Genomic DNA, 26,095 nt, shown 5'->3' with positions numbered 1-26,095 from the left:
GTGTGTGTGTGTGTGTGTGTGTGTGTGTGTGATGAACTAACTCTCCTGACCGCCTCAGGATCACGTCTCTGAGGATTTCTGGTCAGAAGGAAGATTCTCTGTCAGGTCTCTGTCTCTCAATCGCCTCAACACTGTAAAGGAGAGAAGTAGGTCGTCTCACCTCAGGAGAAGTGAAGTGTGTTTACGTGTGAGTGTGTGATAGTGAACGTATTGTTATTCCAGCAGCATGCTGGGGTTTTTGTGTAAGTGAAAGCCACAGTACTGTGTAAGGACTTGCTGTCTCCTGGAGAGGAAAGATGTACAGACGTGTAAGACCGATATTTGTGGTGTCAGTTTGTGTGTGTGTGTGTGTGTGTGTGTGTGTGTGTGTGTGTGTGGAGGAATGTCTTTGTGACTGAATCTCAGATTTCCGATTACAACAACACAGAGATGTAATCAAATCCAACAGATCCTCACTGTTCACAACACTTCACAGTCCACAAAACAACAAAGCTCAGATTAACTCAACATAGGCTTTTCACAATTATTACATAATCAATAAATATTTTGTTTCGTTTTGTTTTATATTTTTATTTTACTTTTATTGTTATTTCATAGCTTATATTTATATTTTATCATATTTTTTTTTTACTAGTGTTAATTTATTTTATATTTTATTCCATTTTTGTTTTTAGTAATGCTTGTATTATTTTTATTTTATAGTTTGTTTTATATTTTATGTAGTGTTTTATTTATCTTTATCTTAAAATCCTTTCATATCATATTTTATAATTGTATTTTACTTTATTTTTCTTTTGTTTTATTTGTTTTATTAATCTTTTTTTTTGTAAAAATATATATATATATATTTTATTTTATTTTATTTTATTCACTGTGAATGGACAGTAGACCCAAGCTAAAGACAAAACAATACAGACAACCACAATGTGACTGATTCAATAATAAAAGTGTTCCTCGACTCAATGAACACCTTTAAAGACAAACACAGCGCTGGTGTTAACATCACTGTTTGTGCGTCCTACAGTAACTCAACACTAACAATGATACAGCACCGGCTGCACTTCACATTTTCTATCCATAACGACTCCCAGAGTGCATCTATGTCTGCATTATGATGTTTCCGAGCAACAGAGCTTGAAAACGGTTCCATTTCATTAGTAGGCCTGCAACTTTTTCATCCACAGCTCGATCCGAAATCTTGACGGCTCACATTACGTTTCCATATTTGTTAGATTTTTAAAAAATTATTCTACAAATCCTCCTACTCCTCATTAATAAATACTAGTTATACCAGGAATCATGTTTCTGTGAAGTGCAGATTTGCTGTCTAAAATCTTTTTTCACTGGTGTGTGTTTGAGGGCGTGTTTTGATTTAAAACAGGTTTTTTGCTTCAGTGACTGAATGGCCTGCTTTTAACTTTACAGTGGCTGCATAGCCGTGAAGGCACAAAGTAAAATATTAAAGGATGGCGGGTGCTTAACATGCTAACGAAGACTAGCGTGTCTGTGACACATAACCGCTGGACTAGAACACAGAAATGTGGTGTCTACATGCTTCAGATTGATTGATGTTTAATATAACCTTGAGCATGAACACACACTTACATGTCAGCAGGGTTCAGTTCACACTGCTCCTATTATTCCTACAGAGATACAGACGACAGGGTCGATGTCATTTTCGAAACTGTAACACAAAGGCGGACAGCATGAACCTTTTCTATCACTCTTTCGGTTTCATTTTAATATTTTGCTATCTTCTGTCTTGCTCTATTTGAATCAGTATTTATAAAGCATTTATAAAGCAAGTTGTTTTATTTTGATTGTAAAATTAGAACCTAAAGCTGAGACAAATATACTAGAGTAGAGCTTTGCCATATTTATCATCTATGATAATAAATGTGCGAGCTGACATATGTTGAAATATTCACTTTATACAACAGTTAGTAAAAACTCTAAAAACTTAGTTAGTTAAAACTGAGTTACATTTTACAAACACAATATTGTCTCTTTATTTCTATTTTATCAACAAAAATAGTCCCAAACAAAGCGGGAGCAGAACATTTGCTCACCTCAGGCCATGTTTACACTAGATCTGGAAACAGGGCATTTGGGTTGAGAGGGGTACTGTCAGAAACAAAAAGTGTTATAAGTGTATCTTTAGCTTGTCCTCATCTACACTAGGAAAACTGGTTTCAAAGTGCATGTTTCTGAAAACGCCACTGTTATTGTTTCTGTGTAAACACCGAAAACTGGAATATTTGAAAACGGTGATGTCATGCTTGTTCATAGTATCTGTTCGCACAAACATACACAACAATGGCGGAGTACATGGTACTGTTATTGCTGCTCAAAAGTTTGCTAGTGCTTCGTCAGCAAAGTGTGGATGTTCTTCACCGATATTAGAGCCTACAGCAGAGACGCAACATATACAACATATAATTGTCACTGCTTACTAACAAGGTGACAGCGCCAACAACTGGCCTGGCATACGTAAGACTGCATTTTTGTCCATTTTTGCTAGTCTTTTTCAAAACGTTTTTGTGTATAAGTGAAACATTTTAAAAATGCAAGGGCAAAACTTTTCCGTTTTTGACTGCATCGTTGTCTTGTAAATGTAGCCTTATTTTTAAAACTCCAGGACAAACCATAGATTCAACGGAGACAAGTGAAGTCAATTAGAAGCACGCACTTCCTGGGGGTCGAGCGTACTGCGCAGACTCAAACTGAGCTTGATGATGTAGATGTCACGTGAGCAACCTGTCTGACAATTGTAAATCTTCTAATAGCTGTGCCAAGAGAAATCTGAATCACCCACCGAATCTTCCAGAGAAGGCGAGCGTGAACAGGAGCAAATTTTGGTAAGTATTCTGATTAATTATGCCTCCACGTTTCCCCGATTGCCTCATAGACAGTAAAAGATTGTCTACGAGCTTCTCCTCCTGTCCATACGGTAATTTCTCTACTCTGCGACGGAGAGTCACAGGTTATGACACGATCGTTAGCCTATTTTTTACAAAAACTGCTTCTACGGGACCATAACGTAAGATACAAGGTAATGGAGCCTTTTATACATTTTTGTGCTTCTTTAGAAATAATTAATGGATAAATGGAGTCTTTAAACGGCTCAGATGTAAAGTTATTCGCTGTCAAAGTGACGCCAAAATGATTGAGTCAGTGTAATGCTAACAGTAGGTGAGGGTCCACTAGCCAATGGCGGCGCCCAGGGGTGCTTCAATAAAATATGAAACCCTGCCCCCCTGGGGTAAATAGACCAAAATAGATAGTTTTGAAAATGAATGGCATGGCTGCCCACATTCTCTATGCGTATCCTTGACAACCATGTAAACAATAACATCATGCTCACTGTTGTACCTATAGATATCTAGGCTTTGGGTAGATTCAAGCATCTGCCATCTGAATATTAGGAATCTACCTATACACACCTATTCATTCCTGAAAGAAAAAAAATCAAATTTAAAAAAATCTAGTTAATAAATCAATGATCCATTCATGAAGAAAGCCACTTCTAAACGAATCAGCTATTTTGAACAAATCGTTTGAATGCATGATTCAACAAATCACTCAATTAAGACAGATACTTGCAGCCACCTTCTGGCATTTTTTAGTGTCATATTCATTTATCCATGACAGGCCTGAACCAGCCAAGATAGCAGCATAAAAACACAATTATTTATCGTTATTGAAAAAATATCAAGAACTCATTTAGTCAATACGCACACCCCTAATACTGAGGAAAAATCTTGGGAAAATAATTCCAAATAGGCTTTAAAAAAGAACTTTTTCACAAGTTAGAAATGAAATACGAAGAACATGGGTTAAAAGGGTTATTGTGAAAGAAAAACTTGAATTGATTGTGAGGACGGACTGTAAGGATAATGTATTGTATGGCTCCTCTGTTATAAAAACCATGCATTCAGATGGCAGTTCATTCAAGCTGGAATGAGGGACGTAATTTTATTCATATAGATGACAATGTACATCCTGCAACTAACGGTTGTCGCTCTTTCCCTAATTGTTTTATACTAGATAGCAGGGCCTTTTTATGAGACTGCAAATTGGTCCAGTGATGTCCCGAGGAAAGCTAAATTGAAGAGAGACGTGGTGATTATGGAGGTTTTGTGTGGAAAATGTGTAAGGAGTCTCAGAGCAGACTGAAGAACACATTTGAAGGTTGTTCAGTTCATTGTAGTTTCTAGTGTGAAGTATTGTCCACAATGCAGTGTTGTAGTCGAGACCCGTTCATTTGAATCAAGACCAATAGGGTCGAAACCAATTCAAGACTTGAGTCCACATGCTCCAGAGTCAAGACTAAAAAATGTGGTCAAGACTTAAAAAAAAAAAAAAAAGTCCAAGAGCATGTTTTCATGGTTTTGGTCTCAGGAGCATGTCTCTCGACCCTCTTCTGGTCTCATTCTTGACTTGGAGTCCAACACTGCCATAATGTTCTAACAAACAAAGATATAGACAGGAAAATCTGAAAAGTCATTATATACCATTGATATTTCTATTGTGACATTACATTTTTGCATTGTTCTGCTCTACAGTATTTAATTGTCTAAATATAGCTTTTGTCAGGCAATGGGATTTCATAGATTATCTTTGGTATATTTTAGTCTTCATTCCTATGACAAATGCCATAATATAATTTATATATATTAAATTAAACATATTAAATATAATAATAATAATATCAGGAAATATAGTGCAGTGGACACTGCATATGCGATTCCAAAGGAACTGAAAAGATAATGTAATTTAATTCATAATTACTAGGTGAAAGGAGCATGTATTTATAATAGTTTGGTGAATTTTTGCAGATGAAATATTTGCCCAGGCAGATTTCACAACTGGTTCAGAACTGAAGCAACATCTGCTTGGTTTGAAAGTGTCCCCTTTGATCTGTTTCATACAGTACATTGCTACGTTTTCAGATGTTTTTGCCTACAAATTTCAGGATTTTTTAATACTGCAGGATAATTTATTGCCTTTTTAGAAAAATCTGTATTCTACATTGGCATATTTGAGGGTGTTTCTAAGTTTTTCTGATGTTTGGTCTTTCTCTCTCACAAACACACACTGATACTGCGCATACTGATGTTCAAGAAAAAGTGAGCGATCAGCATTTCACAAAATAAAACAGCACAGCTTAACTCATCCACTCCAGAACAACACACGATAATATTCTGGACATGACAGGAGGGAATCACACAACTTTTCTCTCTCGCATACTTGTTCTGCCTTTCTTTGTCTTATGCATAAAACATACAAACTCCACTGGTAGCTTTGAACTCACTGTCCTCCTCTCCCGCTCATTTTTTCTCCTAGGGCTTTCGCTCTGCTTCTGCGGGTCGCATGACTGCATGAGGGACCACCAAATCACAAATGTCCTCTAAAACACACACATACACACACTGCGCTTGTTAGTGCTGTCCGTTTAGCCGCAGCATATGTGAAGGAAACGTGTGTGCCTGTGTGCGTGTGTGTGTGTGTGTGTGTGTGTGTGTGTGTGTGTGTTCAGAGGTCGTTGGCTCAGACTGACAGGACACTTACAGAAACCAGTGCCAGAAGCAATAAAGATCCCGCTCTAATTAATGACACCAAAACAAGCACACACACACACACACACACACACACACACACACACGTAGCCCATCAGAACTCTCTGTTATGGACATGGCCATTCATTCTCCCTCACTTCCTTTATGCAACACTCAGAATATTGGATTATTTGTCACATACAGATGAAAAAACACAAAAGCAGGAGCAGAAAAAAGACAAGGGAGGTCAAAAATACCAGTACTTAGAAACTTAATGCTAATTTAGAAGTTAATGCTAATTTTTTAAAGTCTTTCTGCAGTGCTGTCTGACAGTAAAAGAAAATAGAAAAATGAAATGCCATCATCTGGTCCATTTTTGATTGCGTATCCTTATGTGGAAAAAAAAAAATGATGTCTGATGAAGTGGTTGGAAGTAAAATCGTCCAAATAAATGTCCAACTTGTGATCCCGTTTTTACTGAGACATGCATTGTATTCATAAAATATTCACTTGGTTTTGTTTAAAGCTCACTTGAATGTTCTAGATCATTAGACGTGACTTTATGGTGCCTTTCAGGCCTTTGTGAAACCAGTTTTTGTACCTTCATGCAGAAACGCTGTCTGTGAAGTCATTGACTGACTGGGACATTAAACTACAGAAAAAGTTTTAGTAAGTAATAAACATTCCAGTCATGTATTCTTAGACCCCAATAGGTGGCTGTTTTGTTACCTATTCAAAAACATATTACAATATTGCTTAATTGTGATTGTGTTTCCCTTACAAAAATTAACCATAGTTTTACTATGCTAACCATAGTTTAACCGTGGTATTTGTAATAAAACTGTGGTCATACAAATGCATCCCCAGACCAAATATAAAACAAAACAAAACATGGTTACTACCCTTTTACTATAGCAAAACCATGGATATTTATCATAAGGTTTGTTCTAGCTAGGCAAATGAGCCTTTATATACCATCCATCCATCCATCCATCTTCTTCCGCTTATCCGGGGCTGGGGTCGCGAGGGCAGCAGTCTAAGCAGAGAACCCCAGACTTCCCTCTCCCTAGACACTTCCTCCAGCTCTTCTGGGGGGACACCGAGGCGTTCCCAGGCCAGCCGGGAGACATAGTCTCTCCAGCGTGTCCTAGGTCTTCCCCGGGGTCTCCTCCCAGTGGGACGCGCCCTGAACACCTTCCCGGGAAGGCGTCCAGGAGGCATCCGGAACAGTACCCGAGCCACCTCAGCTGACCCCTCTCGATGTGGAGGAGCAGCGGCTCTACTCTGAGCTCCTCCCGGGTGACTGAGCTTCTCACCCTATCTCTAAGGGATCGCCCAGCCACCCTGCGGAGAAAGCTCATTTCGGCCGCCTGTATCCGTGATCTTGTCCTTTCGGTCATGACCCAAAGCTCATGACCATAGGTGAGAGTAGGAACGTAGATTGACCGGTAAATCGAGAGCTTCGCCTTGCGGCTCAGCTCTTTCTTCACCACGACAGACCGGTACATCGACCGCATTACTGCAGAAGCTGCACCGATCCGTCTGTCAATCTCCCGTTCCATCCTTCCCTCACTCGTGAACAAGACCCCAAGATACTTAAACTCCTCCACTTGAGGCAGGAACTCTCCACCAACCTGAAGTGGGCAAGCCACCCTTTTCCGACTGAGGACCATGGAGAAGTTCTCATTCTCATATTTGTTAATAATGTATATAATGTTAAACAAAACTAATACTTTTAAACCATCTGAGAAATTTTGTATATATGTAATACTCAACAGCACTGCTTTGATTATGTTTGTAATTTGCTTAGGGTATATACAAGAATAGCAGGCTAAATGGCTAACAATATGCTAAGCTATAATGGTTAGCTTCTTAGCTTATAAAATGTAGCATATCTTTAAAAAATGTTTATTATACCTTATAGGCCTATTTATTTCTACCATTCAGTATATGTCACATATAATATAAAAGAACAACTAAACATCATAATAATGCAAAGTGTTTTTATACAGTGTACAATAGGGCTGTCACTTTTGTGAAAAAATCATTTTCGATTTTTAAGAGATAAGTGTTCATTGAATCGATTGTAAAATCGATTTTCCATGTCTAAAAAAAGACGTTTCCTTTTTCAACGTCAAATAACGGACGAACGTAGAGCGCTGGAAACGCACAAGTCAGCAATATTTCTTATTTATTGGCATGAAGTTTCTGGCAGAATAACAAACAGCAACAGGAGTGCAACATTCTCGAAAAATAATATATGCAGAGGGGACGGCTGCCATAACAAAAAAAAAATCATCACTGCAGGCTTCAACCCGGCTGCATTTATGATTTAGGCATTTCAAAAATCTCCAAGATTATTTTAAATAATGATTCAATCCATTTCAAACAACTGGTCAAAAAATGGACTTTAGAACAGGCCATGTGTGATTTTTTTATTGAACGTAACCGACACTTAGGCTAGGCTGCACTAGGCAGGCATGAAACGCGCAAAAAGGCTAGGGCCATTACAAATTTATTGGACAGGAAAACAATTCGATCAACATTTTCGGGGTCCAGAGCAGAGCGTTTTTTATGCACTATATGTCCAGCTGTTGAGAAGACGCGCTCCGACCCCACTGATGTCCCCGGAAAAAAATTGCTGGTATTTTCTGTCTAGCTTTCGCAACGCATACTGCACTTTCGAAATTCTTTATTTTCTTTTTCTGCTTGGTTGTGAGTTTTGTTACATCTACAACCCGAATTCCGGAAAAGTTGGGACGTTTTTTAAATTTTAATAAAATGAAAACTAAAGGAATTTCAAATCACATGAGCCAATATTTTATTCACAATAGAACATAGATAACGTAGCAAATGTTTAAACTGAGAAATTTTACACTTTTATCCACTTAATTAGCTCATTTAAAATTTAATGCCTGCTACAGGTCTCAAAATAGTTGGCACGGGGCAACAAATGGCTAAAACAGCAACCAGTTTTGAAAAGATTCAGCTGGGAGAACATTTAGTGATTAATTAAGTTAATTGATATCAGGTCTGTAACATGATTAGCTATAAAAGCTTTGTCTTAGAGAAGCAGAGTCTCTCAGAAGTAAAGATGGGCAGAGGCGCTCCAATCTGTGAAAGACTGCGTAAAAAAATTGTGGAAACTTTAAAAACAATTTTTCTCAATGTCAAATTGCAAAGGCTTTGCAAATCTCATCATCTACAGTGCATAACATCATCAAAAGATTCAGAGAAACTGGAGAAATCTCTGTGCGTAAGGGACAAGGCCGGAGACCTTTATTGGATGCCCGTGGTCTTCGGGCTCTCAGACGACACTGCATCACTCATCGGCATGATTGTGTCAATGACATTACTAAATGGGCCCAGGAATACTTTCAGAAACCACTGTCGGTAAACACAATCCGCCGTGCCATCAGCAGATGCCAACTAAAGCTCGATCATGCAAAAAGGAAGCCATATGTGAACATGGTCCAGAAGCGCCGTCGTGTCCTGTGGGCCAAGGCTCATTTAAAATGGACTATTTCAAAGTGGAATAGTGTTTTATGGTCAGACGAGTCCAAATTTGACATTCTTGTTGGAAATCACGGACGCCGTGTCCTCCGGGCTAAAGAGGAGGGAGACCTTCCATCATGTTATCAGCGTTCAGTTCAAAAGCCAGCATCTCTGATGGTATGGGGGTGCATAAGTGCATACGGTATGGGCAGCTTGCATGTTTTGGAAGGCTCTGTGAATGCTGAAAGGTATATAAAGGTTTTATAGCAACATATGCTTCCCTCCAAACAACGTCTATTTCAGGGAAGGCCTTGTTTATTTCAGCAGGACAATGCAAAACCACATACTGCAGCTATAACAACAGCATGGCTTCGTCGTAGAAGAGTCCGGGTGCTAACCTGGCCTGCCTGCAGTCCAGATCTTTCACCTATAGAGAACATTTGGCCCCTCATTAAACGAAAAATACTTCAAAGACGACCACGAACTCTTCAGCAGCTGGAAATCTATATAAGGCAAGAATGGGACCAAATTCCAACAGCAAAACTTCAGCAACTCATAGCCTCAATGCCCAGACGTCTTCAAACTGTTTTGAAAAGAAAAGGAGATGCTACACCATGGTAAACATGCCCCGTCCCAACTATTTTGAGACCTGTAGCAGAAATCAAAATTGAAATGAGCTCATTTTGTGCATAAAATTGTAAACTTTCTCAGTTTAAACATTTGCTATGTTATCTATGTTCTATTGTGAATAAAATATTGGCTCATGTGATTTGAAAGTCTTTTAGTTTTCATTTTATTAAAATTTAAAAAATGTCCCAACTTTTCCGGAATTCGGGTTGTATATTTTTTTTATTGTTTAATTATTTTAAAATTAATAGTGTACATATTTGGTTAAAATCGATTTCCTATTTTCATTTTCGAAACTTTTTTTGGTTGGTCCGATCGATTGTGCAATCGATTTTCGAACTAAAAGTGACAGCCCTAGTGTATAATTGTGTAATGGTTAGCGAAGTATGATGGTAATTCCCTTCCCTTAAAAAAATTAACCATGGTTTTGCAAACAATAAAACCAATAAAACATGGTTATTGTGGTTAAACCATGGTAACCACAAATTAACCATGGTCTTGCAACACTAACCATAGTTTAACCATGGTATTTGTAAAACTGTAGTTATACAAATGTTAACCAAATCAGCCAAAAAAAAAAAAAAACACGTTTATTACACGTTTTCTATAATAAAACCACATATTTTTGTAAGGGTTGACTGAAGGTAATGTCTAATTGGTTAAAAGCTCTCCCCTCGGTCATAAAATTTCACTTGCATTAGATATCAACTACTGAAACGTTGGTATTATGACAGCACTAATGCACATACAGACAATTAGAAGAAGTACGTCAGTCCGGTTTTTCTTAAACATGAAACTGAAGTGAAAGGATAATGCCATTGTCTATGGATATCAGGACATCTCACACACACTCTTGTCATTTAGAATTCTCTCTGTTATGGAAATGCGCTTTGTTCTACATCACTTCCTCTCTGTTTCTTGGAATATTGGATTGGTCGACACGTTACGCACACGCATTCAGATGCAGTGGAGCGCTGCAGCTTTTCTTAAACGCGTAGCTGTCAGAGAATAGATAATAGTGCAGTGTTCAGATAACAAAATATAAGCATATAAACATGCACACAAACACTTTCCATTGAAAAGAAAACACAAAGCATGATTTTTCAGTGCAGTTTTTGTTGTATGTGAATGAGCCAAACGCAGGATCCCAAGTTCATTAATGTTTCCAAACTGCATTTTGCAAAGCGTGCGTGGCTCGTAGTTCATCTGTTTTGGTAAAGTTTGCGTGACTTCTGACTGGGTAATTTGTCATGTAGTTATTTTAGTGTGCAATTGTATTGACAGTGGCTTGTCATAATGGCTTTATGTATTGATAATGCTTTGTGCTTATGTAGATAATGGCTTTTTATTGATAATTTTTTGTGTTTTTGTAGTTAATTAGTGAGTAACTGTGTGTGTGTGTGTGTGTGTGTGTGTGTACCACTGTGGGAGTTAGTATGATCAATAGTGTGTACTAATAGAATAGTTGGCAATGTTTTGTGCTAATGTCCCATCTAGGACATTCTAAAAATGTTGGCTAACCTTACTTAAAGGTTATGTTATTTTTAAATATTGTTAATGGAAGGCATAATGATGTTATCTATGTTTGATTCAAGTTTCCACAAAGTTATGTGAAAGCATTTTAGTGCAGCATTGTTTGAAGGTCAATGAAGGATGAGTACTACAACAAAAAGTTATTGTTAAGATTTTTTTCATAGTTATAATAATAATTGTTCAACAAATGATCAAAGTAACATTGATGTATTAGCTTTTATTAAGCTGTATTTTATTGTACTACATATTCAACAGTTTGCTAGGTGCATGTTTTCATATATGTTATACTAACAACATTAAAAAAGCATTATATGAGACTGATCAAAGTTGTATTACTCCTAAAATTCAATGTAATTAATAATGTTCAAAGTAATATTGATGCCTTACCTTATACAGTGTTACTGTCACGGCTTACGCTGCTGGAAGGAACACGAAGCCGAGGGATAAACGAAACAAGGATTTATTAACTCAAACATAGGCATGGTAAGTAGCAAAATAACAGGTGGCAAGAGGCAAGTGGCAAGTAACAGGTGACAAGTGGACAAGTAGACAAGTTGACATTTAGACGAGTAGACCCGACAAAACAGAACTGAAAGGACAAGGCTTAAGTAGAAGGGATAATTGGGGAAACACAGGTGGATGGCATGACTAAATTAACCGGGACATGGAACACATGGGGAAATAGAATAGACACACCTGGGAACTAATCAAACCGAACACGGAAGACAGAAACTGGGTCACAGGGGCAAAAACACACAAAATGAGTCCAGGTGTGTGACAGTACTCCCCCCTCCCGGTAGGTGCATCCTCGCACCGTAGAAACAACAAAGGGAGGCGTGGGTGGGAACTTGGGAGGAGGTTCCGGTGGAGGACAGCCTCCCAGGAGGGGGCCAGCAGACAGGGACCACAGAGGAAGGAGCCAGGGAGGAGATGACGGAGGGAGGAGCCAGGGAGGAGACAGGAAGGATCTGAAGCAGGAGGTACCCAGCAGGACCCAGGCCACAGCCATAACGGCCCAAGGTGGGGCCGACGGTGGAAGGAGCCATGGAGGAGGAATGGTCACCGACTCCAGGGACTCGACCCACGGCAACAGAGCAAGTGGAGGAGGAGCCCGAGGCGGAGACGGAGAGCCGAAGAGCCAGGGTGACGGGGAGGAGCCGGAGGTCCTAGGCGGAACTGATGGCTCTGGTGACTGACGCGGCGATGTGGATCCGGAAGGCCGCGGTGAGGCCAGAGTGACCGAGGACTGAGGTGTAGCCGAGGGGATGAAGGAGCCTGACGGACCCGGAGGGACGAGGCGAAGCCGGAGGAGTGGAGTCCCGAGGCATAGGATGGACGACGCCAGACCAAGGCGGAGCCGGAGGGACGAGGGAGCCAGGCAGAGCCTGCGGACTGCCGGGCCACGGCGGAGAGGAAGGAGCTAGGAGCCATGGTGGAGCCGACGGGTCAACGGGCCGAGGCGGAGTCCAGGCCTCAGAGGCTGGAGGCGGAGGTGAGGGAGACGCCGACCAAGGCGTCGCTGGAGGATGGCGGTCCCGCTGAGCTCGCACCACAATGATGGTAGGCTGAGGGCGAGCAGAGGGGCAGCCAGACGACAGCGGAGGAGGAGGCAGGAGTGGGTGGGAGGGTGGGAATTTTGGAGGAGCAGGCATTGGAGTAAGCTCTGGGGCTGGAGCCCTTCCTGGGCTTAACGGGGGAACAGGAGCCCGTCCTGGGCTTAACGGGGGAACAGGAGCCCGTCCTGGGCTTAACGGGGGAACAGGAGCCCGTCCTGGGCTTAACGGAAGATCAGGAGCCCGTCCTGGGCTTAACGGAGGATCAGGAGCCCGTCCTGGGCTTAACTGAGAAACTGGCATAGGTGAATTGGAAACCCCCTCATTTTGACCCATTTGGCGCTCCACATTATGCTCCCTCGTGGTGGGCAGTGTCGCCGGCTCTCGCACCTGGTTTGACGGGTTGCTCTCTGGCTCTCCGTCATCGGTGGGCTCGGGCTTATGCCTCGTACCGTGGGGAGATTGTAGGCTGGGCTCTGGGTCCAGAGTGGACCTGGCGAGATCCTCCATTGGGCCGACCATGAGAGGTGACCCATTTCTCACCAGATTCCACTCTATGAAGGCGGCGAAATCCTCCCGAGGACCATCTTCGGGCGACAACGCTTTGCACCTGGAGTTCAGGCTGGCGTGATAAAAGGTGCAGAGCGCGTGGTCCGGGTAGCTGGTGGCATTAGCTATCCAGAGAAACCGTCTGGTATGGTCCTCGAGAGACAGTCCCTCCTGCTCCAGCAGGAGGAGGAGGTATTCGGGGCGATAGAGGGGATCCATGACACACTACGGAAAGAAAAAGACAGTGAAAAAACGGAAAAAAAAACAGAGGGAAAACACGCAGTTTATAACTTTTTAGGTCGGGTCTTCTGTCACGGCTTACGCTGCTGGAAGGAACACGAAGCCGAGGGATAAACGAAACAAGGATTTATTAACTCAAACATAGGCATGGTAAGTAGCAAAATAACAGGTGGCAAGAGGCAAGTGGCAAGTGGCAAGTAACAGGTGACAAGTAGACAAGTTGACATTTAGACGAGTAGACCCGACAAAACAGAACTGAAAGGACAAGGCTTAAGTAGAAGGGATAATTGGGGAAACACAGGTGGATGGCATGACTAAATTAACCGGGACATGGAACACATGGGGAAATAGAATAGACACACCTGGGAACTAATCAAACCGAACACGGAAGACAGAAACTGGGTCACAGGGGCAAAAACACACAAAATGAGTCCAGGTGTGTGACAGTTACAGTGACTAGATCTTCAACAGCGATACTTGCTAGGTTGCTAATACAAATATTGAGTAAACTTGTCCAGATAAGTTATGCTAACATTTATATAAATGCATAGTTAAAATTGCAATAGCCTCATTTGAAGTTGCTGTATAGTAGTCCATCTGGACATTTTAATGTACCAATAACCAAGATGGAAAATTCAAATTCAATTTTTTTAGCTAGGTAGTTTTGATAGTGTCTATGTGTTTATGCACTGCGGTGTTGGTGTTGGCCTCATGATATGCGTTTTTATTGTGTTGTGTAAAGTCTCTGGCCAGCTGAGCCGGAGATTTGGTCAGTCTAAACAAGGCTTTAGGGGAGACAAGACACTGTTTGCGTACTGAACCTTGACTGCTCCAAAATGCCTGCTGGTTTTAATCTGACAGACTGTCTGTCAGTGTATGTGGATACAAAGAGAGAGAACAAGAGTGTGACGGAGAGAGAAACCAAAAGAAATAGACCCAAATAAATAAAATAAGCTGATCTCTGCATTTTGAGTTCTCGTGTGTGTGTGTGTGTGTGTGTGTGTGTGTGTGTGTGTGTGTGTGTGTGTGTGTGTGTGTGTGTGCCTATTCCAATTTGTGAGACTTGAGTTGGTTAGTATGCAGTAGGATATCATTAAGTGGAAGGGGTTGTGTGTGTATGTGTGTGCTGAGTCATGTGAGGGCTGACCACAGCAACTCTGTGTGTGTGTGTGTGTGTGTGTGTGTATTTTCTGTATGCATGTGTGTTTTTGTGTGGGCAAATGTTGGATATTGTGTATGTGCATGGTAAGGTCAGCAGTGCATTTTTGTGGACTGGAACACATCCTAACCATCCCGCAGGGCACACACAAAACAATCTGTGTCTAAAACTAGTGTTGTTGTACCATACCAACACACACACACACACACACACAAACACATGAAAAATGACTTACTTGAAAGCATGAACTCACAAACACTACAAATTGAGGACATACCTTAGACTGCTATTGTTTTGTATAAAACAAATTATAATTAACTTACCCTATATGAAAACGTTAGTATTTTTAGAATTGAAAAAATATATATACTTATATATACATTTTATTGGATTTTTGATACTTTTTTCAGTTTAGGTCCCCAAAGGCTTTTCTGGATTCACCTAACTTCTGGCGACAATTTTGTTTCTCAAGTATAGCTAAGTAAACCCACACTCACAGACTTCCTCTCCAGCAGCACTTTATCATAACCAGTATATTGCTGAATCCACAACATTTTGTCCTTTCTCTAGATCTTTTTTAAAACCATGTCATATAATGAGTGTGTGTGTGTCTTCGTTTTCACGGGTTGTATTTTTGATCTTTCGTTCTCTATAATTATTTTGTTCCTGACTTGCATTCTCCTGCTGTTTTTTCTTGTGTGTAGAGTGTGTGTGTAAGTGAATTTTCCTGAATTGCATCCTCCTGGTTTTTCTCTAGTGTATAATTGTGTGTCAATGTCCATTTTGAGACCTGGGTAGTGATGTCATTCGGCTTGCGGTTGCCTGGCTACCAGCCCTTCTTCAGAACATGACTTCCTTTGCTTGTGCTTGATCTTTTTGACTGATCCCTAGTGACCTATGAGCTTTAGATGTGAAATGCCAGGTTGTGTACTGTCATGTCATCTGCTCTTCCTAACATCTTTCTCTGTTTTTTTTTTTCTCTCTCTCTGTCTCCAGGATGGGTTTGGTGATGGGATGGCAGTGAGCATGGCCCTTTGGGCAGGCATATGGGCCATTCTTCTACAATTGGCCCTCTTGCTGTTCTTCTCTCCACCTCCAGGCCACTGCCAAGGTGAAAGGTCCCACCTACAGTTTACTCAACCACTGTACCACGCGTCAGTCTACGAGAACTCGGCCGCCCGCACCCATGCTGCCAGCCAGGTGCGCATGGGCATCCCTCTCCAACATCACTCTTGGGAGGTAAGGTACCGCATCACCTCTGGGGACGAGGAAGGATTTTTCAAGGCTGAGGAGTACACGCTGGGTGATTTCTGCTTCCTGCGGATAAGAACAAAAGGAGGGAATGCTGCCATCTTGAACCGTGAAGTTCAGGACAACTACGTGTTGACAGTGAAAGCTTCCATTAGGGGGGATACATCAGAGGCCTGGACTAAAGTTAGTGTGCAGGTATTGGATATGAATGACCTTCGACCCCTTTTCTCCCCTACCACATATTCAGTTACCATTGCGGAAAGCACACCCCTACGCACCAGCATAGCTCAGGTCACTGCCACGGATGCTGACATAGGATCAAATGGAGAGTTCTATTACTTTTTCAAGGAGCGGATGGAGCTGTTCACTGTGCACCCAACTAGCGGAGTTGTTTCTCTCAGTGGGAAGCTGGATGTTAACACTCAAAGCCGCTATGATCTTGAGATCCAAGCTGTAGACCGGGGAATGAAGCTCTATGGGAATAATGGAGTAAGCAGTACAGCTAAACTTTTTGTTCATGTAGAACGGATTAACGAGCATGTGCCCACTCTGAGTATTGTTACATTAGCACCTGTATGGACTGAGAAGTCCCCAGTAGTAGCTGTGGTCACCGTAGAGGATCTTGATGAAGGGGCAAATGGAGAAATTGAAACAGTGAGTATTGTGGCTGGGGACCTTCTTGAGCTCTTCAGCATCGAAAGTACAGATATGCCAAGTGAAAAACTGGTGGATGAGGAAGTCACTCAGAAAGGATCAAGCGAGTTTGTCCTTCGTGCAACAGAGCAGTTAGACTGGGACAGTTATCCATTTGGATTAAACCTCAGCTTGCAGGCTCGGGATCGTGGAACACCTCAGAAGTTTTCTGCTGTGCACACGGTGCACTTACGACTGTCACGACCAGCCCAGGTGGAAGTCGCATTTCAGAAGGATGAATACGAGGTCCTGTTGAGTGAAGTTGCCCCTCCTGGAACTGTTGTGGAGGTTGTGAAACTCCAGCCAGAGCCAGATGATGCTGAGTACATCCTGACCCCATCTATTGATTCAGGGTTCTTCAGTATCAACACCATGACTGGCGTCATCAGCACGGCACGTTGGCTCACCCAACTCACACAGGAAGTATTTGAGCTAGAAGTCTTAGAAGTAGACAGTGACCTTAGGGTCAAGGTTAGAATCATTCTTGAGGATGCCAATGATAATGCACCATCATTTGCTCAGCAGTCTTATGAGGTATTTGTAAATGAAAGTGTTGCGGTAGGCACCACTGTTGTTGTGGTGACTGCTTCTGATGGTGACCATGGGGAAAACGGGTACATCACATATAGCATGGCTAGCTTGACACCATTACCTTTTAGCGTGCAGCAGTTCACAGGAGCAGTCATAACAACACAGGAGCTAGACTTTGAATCATCTGTAGAGAGATTTAGTTTTGTGGTCCGTGCTTCTGACTGGGGTTCCCCTTATAGGCGTGAGAGTGAAGTCAATGTCACTGTGCACCTAGAGAATGTTAACGATAATAAACCCCTATTTGAGAAAGTGGCTTGTGTTGGTGTAATCTCTCGAGACCTTCCGGTAGGTGAGGTTATCGCCACAATGTCAGCTATAGACATTGATGAGCTAGAGCTAGTCAAGTACAAGATCCTCTCAGGGAATGAGCAAGGGTACTTTGACTTAAATCCCGATTCTGGTGTCATGACTTTACATCACTCCCTAAACACTGCAACACCCAAAAACTCATTCAGTCTAAAAATTACTGCTACAGATGGGGAACACTTTTCCGATCCCATGTTTGTGAACATATCTGTAGTGCAAGGGAAGTCACCGCCCAAGAGCTTTAGTTGCACCGAAACCAGAGTAGCCCAACATCTAGCTGAGAAACTTCTGAAGAAAGCCAAAGCTAGCAGTAAACCCAAAATGGAGGAGGGCTTTATTGACCTGTTCTCTGTGAACCGCCAAACGCCTCAATATGATAAATCCTTCCCAACTGACATTACTGTGCGTGAGGATGTACAAGTTGGCATGAGTGTGTTTCAGGTAAAAGCTTTCGATGGAGATACTGGGTTCAATGGACAACTCTTATACGCCATTGCTGATGGCAACACAGACAGTTGTTTTACTATTGGAATTCTGAATGGAGTAATAAGCATCTTCCTTCCTCTAGACCGTGAGAGGACAGATCGCTATCTTCTAAACATCACGCTGTATGATTTAGGCCAACCACAAAGATCATCCTGGAGGCTTCTAACGGTTTACATAGCAGATGCAAATGACAATGCACCTCAGTTTCTTCAAGATGGTGGCTACCAGGCCCGAATTCCCGAAAACACCCCTATTGGTACCGAAGTCATCCAGGTGGAAGCTACTGACAAAGATCAAGGTCTCAATGGCGAGATCCAGTATTCCCTACTCACCAGCACTTCACAGTTTGGCATCAACAGCTCCAGTGGGATTATATATGTTGCAGGTCAGCTGGACCGTGAGTTTGTTCCGTTCTTCATATTAAAAGTGGAAGCGCGAGATCGAGCAGAGCGAGTGGCTCAACAATTTTCAGTAACAACTCTTAAAATCTATCTTGAGGATGTTAATGATTGTCCACCAGCCTTTATCCCAAGTGTTGTCAGCGCCCGTGCACTAGAAGACCTCCCAGTGGGCACTGTCATTGCCTGGCTGGATACACAAGACCCTGACCTGGGACTTGGAGGGCAGGTGCGATACTCACTCGCTAACGACTACGATGGCCATTTTGAGGTCGACAAGATTAGTGGTGCCATTCGTCTCACCAAGGAGCTTGATTACGAAACTCAACAGATCTTCAACCTAACAGTTCGAGCGAAAGACAAAGGCAGACCGGTGTCTCTCCTGTCAGTTAGTTTTATTGAACTGGAGGTGGTGGATGTTAATGAGAACCTGTACGCGCCATATTTCTCGAACTTCGCCATGAACGGATCAGTAAAGGAAAGCGTTCGGATCGGGACTTCTGTGCTCCAGGTCTCTGCAAGGGATGATGACACAGGAAGGGACGGCGAGGTGCAGTACTCCATACGTGATGGCAGTGGTCTTGGGAGATTCACCATTGATGAAGAAACAGGTATGTGTTGATCATGTTTTTCATATTGAATTTTTTTTCAAGTTCAGTGATGTCTTGTAAAGTGCATGAAATTTTGTTGAATATGTTGTGGCTTACTTGTACAGTTTTGTGCAGTCTTTCATTCATTGTGAGGTAAATAGCTAACATGGTACGTTAACAAATCTTCATTCTTTTCAGCTTATTGTGGTATTTTAAGTAGTTTACATGCATAATCACTAGGTATTGAATACAGCTATGCTAATATGCTGTAGATAGTGACGGTAATACGGAAAGTGAAAAAATAAAACATAGTTATATGCCACTCACAGTGGCTTCATGGGACACGTAAATGAAGAGGTTTAGTGGTTTATCACCTCAGGCCAGTTAAACACTGCATTGGCCTACATTTTATTTAGGTCGAGTTTTGACAGTTGAGACTGAGGGGGAACGTTTGAAGTGCGATTGAAATTTGATAGTGTTATGGTTAATGTTTCATGCACTGCATTCATTTCACATGCACTGTTTTGATGGGATCATTTGTTTTTGTCCAGTTTTTTTGGACAAAGTTGTTACATGTGTGTGTCTGTGAATAATGATTTCTCTGTAAAGGAATATGTGTGTATGTGCCAGAAAGTGTGTGTGTGTTTGTGTGAGGTAGATTTATGTGTTAAGCCTCTTGTCGGGTGGACTGAATTACCACACAAAGCTCTTTTATTTACATTTATTGCAGTTGTCATGTCATTCTGTCTGACCCACACACTTAGCTTTAACCCTCAATTTTATTCTGTTCCCCTTTTCTCTCACTCTGTCATTTTCTTGTTCATATTGACAGTGAGTTTTCTGTCAGTGGAACCGATAGTATCTGGGTTTTTATTAGTGTTGCTTCTGAAGGCAAGCATCACTATTATTATTAATCATACTTAGGGCTAGGGATCAAATTCTTGACTGTAAGTGTTTAATTTTAGTATGTCATCTGTCAACCACATATCAACACGTTGAAAATCAATCAACCACATAGCAACATACTGGCATTAAACCACAATGCTATTTTTACAAAGGCAAACACCACTCACATTTTTTAAGTCCACAAGACCAAGAAACCCACAAGGGAAGATGAAGTATGTGTGAAAGTGTGTGTATGTGATATCCGTCAGCCTGTAAGGTGGCAGAGGTACAATAAACTGTGAAAAAGTAGTAGGCTATGTGGCATAAAAGAAGTGTTCCTGTTGTAAAATCCAGCTTTAAGCTGGTAGCTACGTTTTGGAAGCTTATTTCTAGTAGATCCAAGAAGGCAAGTGGGTTGATCAGCCACCATGATCTAAAAGCCATTTGACCACCTTGAACTGGTATGTTTCTGGTCCAAGATGGTCTACCGCCTAGCGCCAGGTTATGTCCAGCTTGTATAAGCAAGAAACCAGTTACCATGTTTCAGCCTAATTTGTTTTTGTTTTCCACCAGCGGGTTCGTAAAAGCAGTGCTGGATAGTGACTGATTTCATGTAATCTCCATTATGTAATCAGATTCCAAAAATTAACTTTTAATTATCTTACATTGCATTTTAAAGTACTGTACTGTAATTAAATTAATGTTACTTTTAATAGATTGAGTGATTGTATATTATCTACAAAATGGCAGTAAATTATTCATAATTTATAGATTCTTTTTTCTCTCTTAAATTTTCCTTTCTAAACAAATCCTACCACTTATATACATTCAGAAAGTCATATAGTGTGTTCACACCAAATGGGAACCGAATATGCCCATCGCGTCCCTCGCTCTAGATTATGAGTTTATGCTATGTTTTTATCCGCACGAGTGAGGTGAAAAACATCCTGCGATTGGTAAGGATAAATACAATCATTGCTGTGTACCTGTTGTGGAAGCCGGAAAGCCAAACGCAGACTTGTCTGGGTTCACAGCACCATACAGAGGCGCACATAACTCGGTAAAGTTGTATAATAGATTTCGGGGTTCCCGCAAACAGCTACAATAATGCGCTCCTCCTTTTTCTGATTCAACCAGATGTGCCAATAAGCTCTTCGCTGATTTCCTTGCACGAGAACGCATCAGATTAATTTTTTAACTTGTGCGGAAGACACAATTGAGGTGATTAAATTGCATTCGCGGCAAACCCATCGCGCATTTTGCACCATTCACGTCACCTGGCCTCTATTTACGTCTTTGCATTGACTTTGTATATAATCTACTTGCACAAATAATTTAATTTATGTTTGGTGTGAATACACCGTTACAGTAACTTCGAACAACAGCCACTTGTCCCATTAATATAATCACACAGAAAATGGAGAGGTTACACAATGTTTAATTTGACATTCTTATGATTAAATTAATCTAACGAATTACATTACTAACTACAACTTCCATCATGTAATTTGTAATTAGCAATGGACTACAATTTGTAAGTAATTTACCCAGCACTGGATAAGAGTGTACCAGCCGGATGAGATTGACGAGAATTGAAAACACAATCGTGTAAATCGAGAGACTGAGGGGAAAACGAAAACGTGTCTGGATGAAAGACTTTGGGGTTCAGAGGCCAGAATGGTATGTGTGTGTGTTTGTGTGTCTACTCACCCACAAGCTGCCTGAAAATGATCTGGAGGTTTCAGAACGACTCTCAGATCTCCCGTGGTCTTTCACCTCTCCTTGGAATGAGGGAATCAGGAAAAAGGAAGGGGAAGCCATGAATATCTGTCTATTTCTTTTAAGATAGAAACGAGAGGGTTCACTGTGGCCTTAAAAGGGCATGAATCACACACACTGGCGCAGAACAGTCACCAACTACTTTTTAAACCCTGCTACAACTCACTGACAGCAACAAAGCAAAGTATCTCCAGCTCTGTACTTCAGTACTGCGGTACGAGTGGTTTAAAAATGTAGTTTTGTGAGATTTGTGTCCTGGCAGCAGGTGGATCAGTGTCAGTCAGGAGTCGACTTGAGTCTTTGAGGATATCACACCTGTCTTGGGCTTTTTTTTTTGTAAGCTGCAGATCTTTCAGGTGTCATTTTAGGTTGTGATTCTGAGGTGTGAGGTATTTTTAGGGCAAAAATCAACTCATTTACAGTACTTTGCAGCACTGAACATTCCAACAATGGCTTACAAATTTATATTTTATTTTTTTTCTCAAAGTTTTGAGTATATTTTATATCTTTTTGTACATATATTTTCTTTATTAGTTTGTGCAGTCACATTTCATGTGACTTAATGAATGAAGCAGGTCATCTCAATAAAAAAGTTTTCAGTGCTGAACAGCTTATGAGACATGAGCTTAATTATTATTATATTATTATTATTAGTATTAAAAAATGATAGAATTATTATTATATCAATTCATCATATTCAATTATTAATATTGTGAAATATATACACATACATAATATATATATATATATATATATATATACACACACTTCTGAGGTGTGAAATGTAATATTATTAATAATATTACATTAATTATTTAGCATTAAGTAATTAATATTGTGTTGCCTTGTAGTATTTTTTAATCCTGACTTTAAGTATGCATATCTTCAATGGGACTGTCTGTCTGTTTGTTTTAACAATGAAAGAAGGATTTGAAATCTGTTTTTGAAACACTCCTTTTATTTCTCCAATTCTGTTTGGTGCTGCAGAAATTACACACTGTAGGAGGCAAGAGTTGATGGTTCTGCATTAAACATTTACATTTAAAGGATTCCTGATAGCCTGTTTCTATGGTTGCAACCGTAAATGATCTGCGCATACTTCTTTGTTTTTCTCTTACACTTTTTTTTCTTCACTCTTTCGCAATTTCATATAAACACACACATATAAGTAAATGTTACATCCATTTTCATATTTGCACACAAAGGGGACAATCCCAGGGGTCAAAGGTCAGGGAACCAGTGTCAAAGGTTGTGTGCATTTATGTCACTCACCTGTCACTTTTTCAATGAACGAGTGAATCCAAAATTTTTGCATACAGATGTTGTTTGTCTGTATAGATTTAATGGAAAGAATTAGGATGAAAAAAGAGACTCGGAGGCAGTTTGCATGTTGTACGCTGTAAGACATGATTGCATGTTTGGAAATGCACACACACACACACACACACACACTCAGTGCACACACATTTTGCAGTAGCACTAGCAAGTGAGGGAATTTATTGCCCTTGTTAGCTCTGTGCTGGCATGAGCCATAAATCACCCGGGGATGGAGCGCAACTCTACAGACGCAATTACAGCTTAAAGAGCATACGCGCGCACACACAAATTGAAAGGAAACACACGTGTCTTTGTACATGCAATCACGACTTAGAAAACAATTTTCCCCAACACACATAAGGAGACTCAGCTTGAAAACATAAGGCATTTTCCTACAAACAGAAACGTTATATCCAAAGGATTTTCTGTGCACTTATGGCCGAGATGCTCTTTATGCATTCTCATTTCAGCTTGGAAGCTTCTATTGTTTGCACAGCACAAACAGCGATTCAAGGCTGCTCAATTGTACATGGAGCATCAAAAATGTCAAACACAAAGTGTGAAGAAAAGCCCATGCTCATTACAGACGCCGCTGAGCAGACGCTTTTCATCTGCAGGGACTTACAGTGCACTAATTGCACTGATGGTCCCTGCAGAGCATCCTGGGGTTAAGTGCTTTGTGCACCGCTGAAAGAGCCCTGGTTAACGTTTAGACACCAGGATCCTTTACTGTTAGACTACTGATGCTGTACTTGAGTTCAGGTGTGTAATTAAGGGAATAGACTTGGTTATTTACAGCTTATAATCACATGAAATCAAAACAGACCCTGTTCTGTTTTTGTTTGTTGTTTTAATGTAGGTTGCCGCATATGATTCATTAGTGTAAAATGTGCTGAAACGACATTTCTTTTCAGATGACATCATTGAGCCCTTTTGATGTTTTAGCCCCACCCCTCCTGGCTCATTTTAGTATGTAACAGTCATTTTTTTATGATCCAATACAATTTTGATGGATCTAACTGACTCTAATTTAAAATGTAATACTATTTTAATTAATTATTTTTAATTTCACTGAGAAATAACTCGCATTGTTGAAGTAATAATTGATTGCAAGTGTTTTATGTTGGAACTGTAAGCTTAAGCAATTTTTACACATTCAGATTTCACTATCAGATATGTTGCATTATGAACATAAATGGGGTTTATGCATTTCTTGTTGATTTTAAAGGCCATGTAAGTTCACAGATTTCTCCAGAGTTTATTAGACACAACCTTTTCCAGAACTGCACCCTGTAAATGTGCATGTCATTTCAGTTTTGTCAGAATTGGTCAAAATAGACAAACTGATGCTCTCGGCTTCCTGTTTTCCATATATGGGCTGCCATGTGAGATCTAGTGCCTCAGAGTTTTCATATTGGCCATTAAAAGAATCTGCCCATGGCTCACAATCACATTTTTAATGTTTTTTTGTCACTTTACAGAGCCCAGGGCTCTCTCAGAAACAAGTGTGATATTTCAGGACAAATAATTCAGTCATATCTGTCAGATTTTTTTTCCCCCTGTGCCATTCCATAAAAAACTGTTTACAGCTACCAAAGTCTTCAGACTGTGGCGTCCTGTTGGTTTCAGAAAGTACACAGAAAGTGATTTATAATGGCACCCTCATTTTGTAAAAAAAAAAAAACACAAAAAAACACAAACACAGGACTTGCTATGGAAGGTTATTTTTCAGTTAGTGCTAATGAATCACATTTTAAACTACGTAAGCCAGATTTATATGGACCTAGAAATTTTAAGCTTAGATCAAGAGGCAGTGTTGTAAAATCTTATGAGTTAAATACCTAGACAGCAATTTAAAGCATTGTAGATGCATCAAATAGTTCATTTGAGTATTTAAATGGACTTATGGAGTTCAAAATCAGACGGATAATAAATGTTGTGATGTATTCATTCATTTATTCATCCATTCATTCATAACCCTTATTGATATTTATTTAAATAGTAGTTGGTTATTTTAGTATTTAAAGTTAAAACAAATTGAGAAATTATGCCTTGGCAATTAACTGAAATAAATTAAATCTTAGCTATAGAGGCTATTTTAAGTAAAAACAGCATATTTTCTCAGTGATGGATGCTATTTACACTAAGTGCAAATAGGTGTGGATTCTATTTAAGTGAAAATAGCAGTATTCTTAGCTATATACTTTTTACACCAAGTGCATTATAAATCAGTATGCATTAATAACATATTGAGTGTAAATTTAAATTTAAATAAAACATTTTTAATTCAAATTATTAAATGGATGCCACTTTATCGGGATAATAATCCCTTCCTACACCTACCCTAACCCTACCCAATGCTTTATTTTAAACTTTTTGATTATTTCCTTCCTTTCTGATGTGATATGAGTTTTGAAAATAGGAGAAAAAAATTATTTCAGGTCGATCAAAAAAAAAAAAAAATTGTGCTAGACAAATTAGCAGCTAAACCACTGGAGCTGATGTTTGACAGCCGTCTTTTGAAGTGTTGACCAGTCCAATCACACGCTGGTGGGCGGAGTTAGTGTAAATTGCCAACAAGGACCATTTATTTATTGTTTGTTTTCTGTTAATATTAATAAACCTGCTGGGAACAGGCAAAAATAAAAATGTTCATTCACCACAAATGTTTCACGAATGTTGTCTAGTTCAACAGTTCACAAGGTTTTGAAACACAACCAATCTCTTTATAGCAAACTAGCTCCGTAGCCGCAGTCAAACTCTTGCAGTCAAGTTCATGTCACATCATATCCAATCAAACGCTGAAATGAAACTGTCAGCCACGTAAATGTCACACGGGCCATCTTCATACACCTGTCTCTGCTGGTTTCACTCTGATTTTCCCGTCCGTCTCTCGCAAAGGTTCAGTGTTTGGGTCATGTAACCTGATGTGATTGGATGAAACCCTTCCTTGTGCCCCGTATAACCCTGCAAGGCTTTGGCTCCTAAATATAGGAGTGCAATAATAGGGGGAAGTGGATGAGCACACCGAAATGACAGACTCAATAAAGGCTTTGTCTGTGTTTTTGTCCTTTCATGTCTCCCT

General features: G+C 40.4%; 1 protein-coding gene across 5 annotated transcripts in view; it reads left to right on the top strand.

Annotated features, from left to right (window-relative positions):
• Nucleotides 1-26,095, top strand: part of fat3a (FAT atypical cadherin 3a) — a 168,986-nt gene that overhangs the window by 63,740 nt on the left and 79,151 nt on the right. For all 5 annotated transcript variants that reach the window (XM_059513915.1, XM_059513918.1, XM_059513916.1 and 2 more), the window contains exon 2: nucleotides 15,711-19,050. In XM_059513915.1, coding sequence (XP_059369898.1) covers nucleotides 15,729-19,050 — 3,322 coding nt within the window. In that variant the 5' untranslated portion in view covers nucleotides 15,711-15,728. The remainder of the gene's footprint in view (nucleotides 1-15,710; nucleotides 19,051-26,095) is intronic.

This window comes from Carassius carassius, chromosome 28, assembly GCF_963082965.1.
Source record: "Carassius carassius chromosome 28, fCarCar2.1, whole genome shotgun sequence".
NCBI lineage: Eukaryota > Metazoa > Chordata > Actinopteri > Cypriniformes > Cyprinidae > Carassius > Carassius carassius.
The sequence above is the reverse complement of the archived record's forward strand: the minus strand, read 5'-3'. Positions and strand labels throughout refer to the sequence as shown.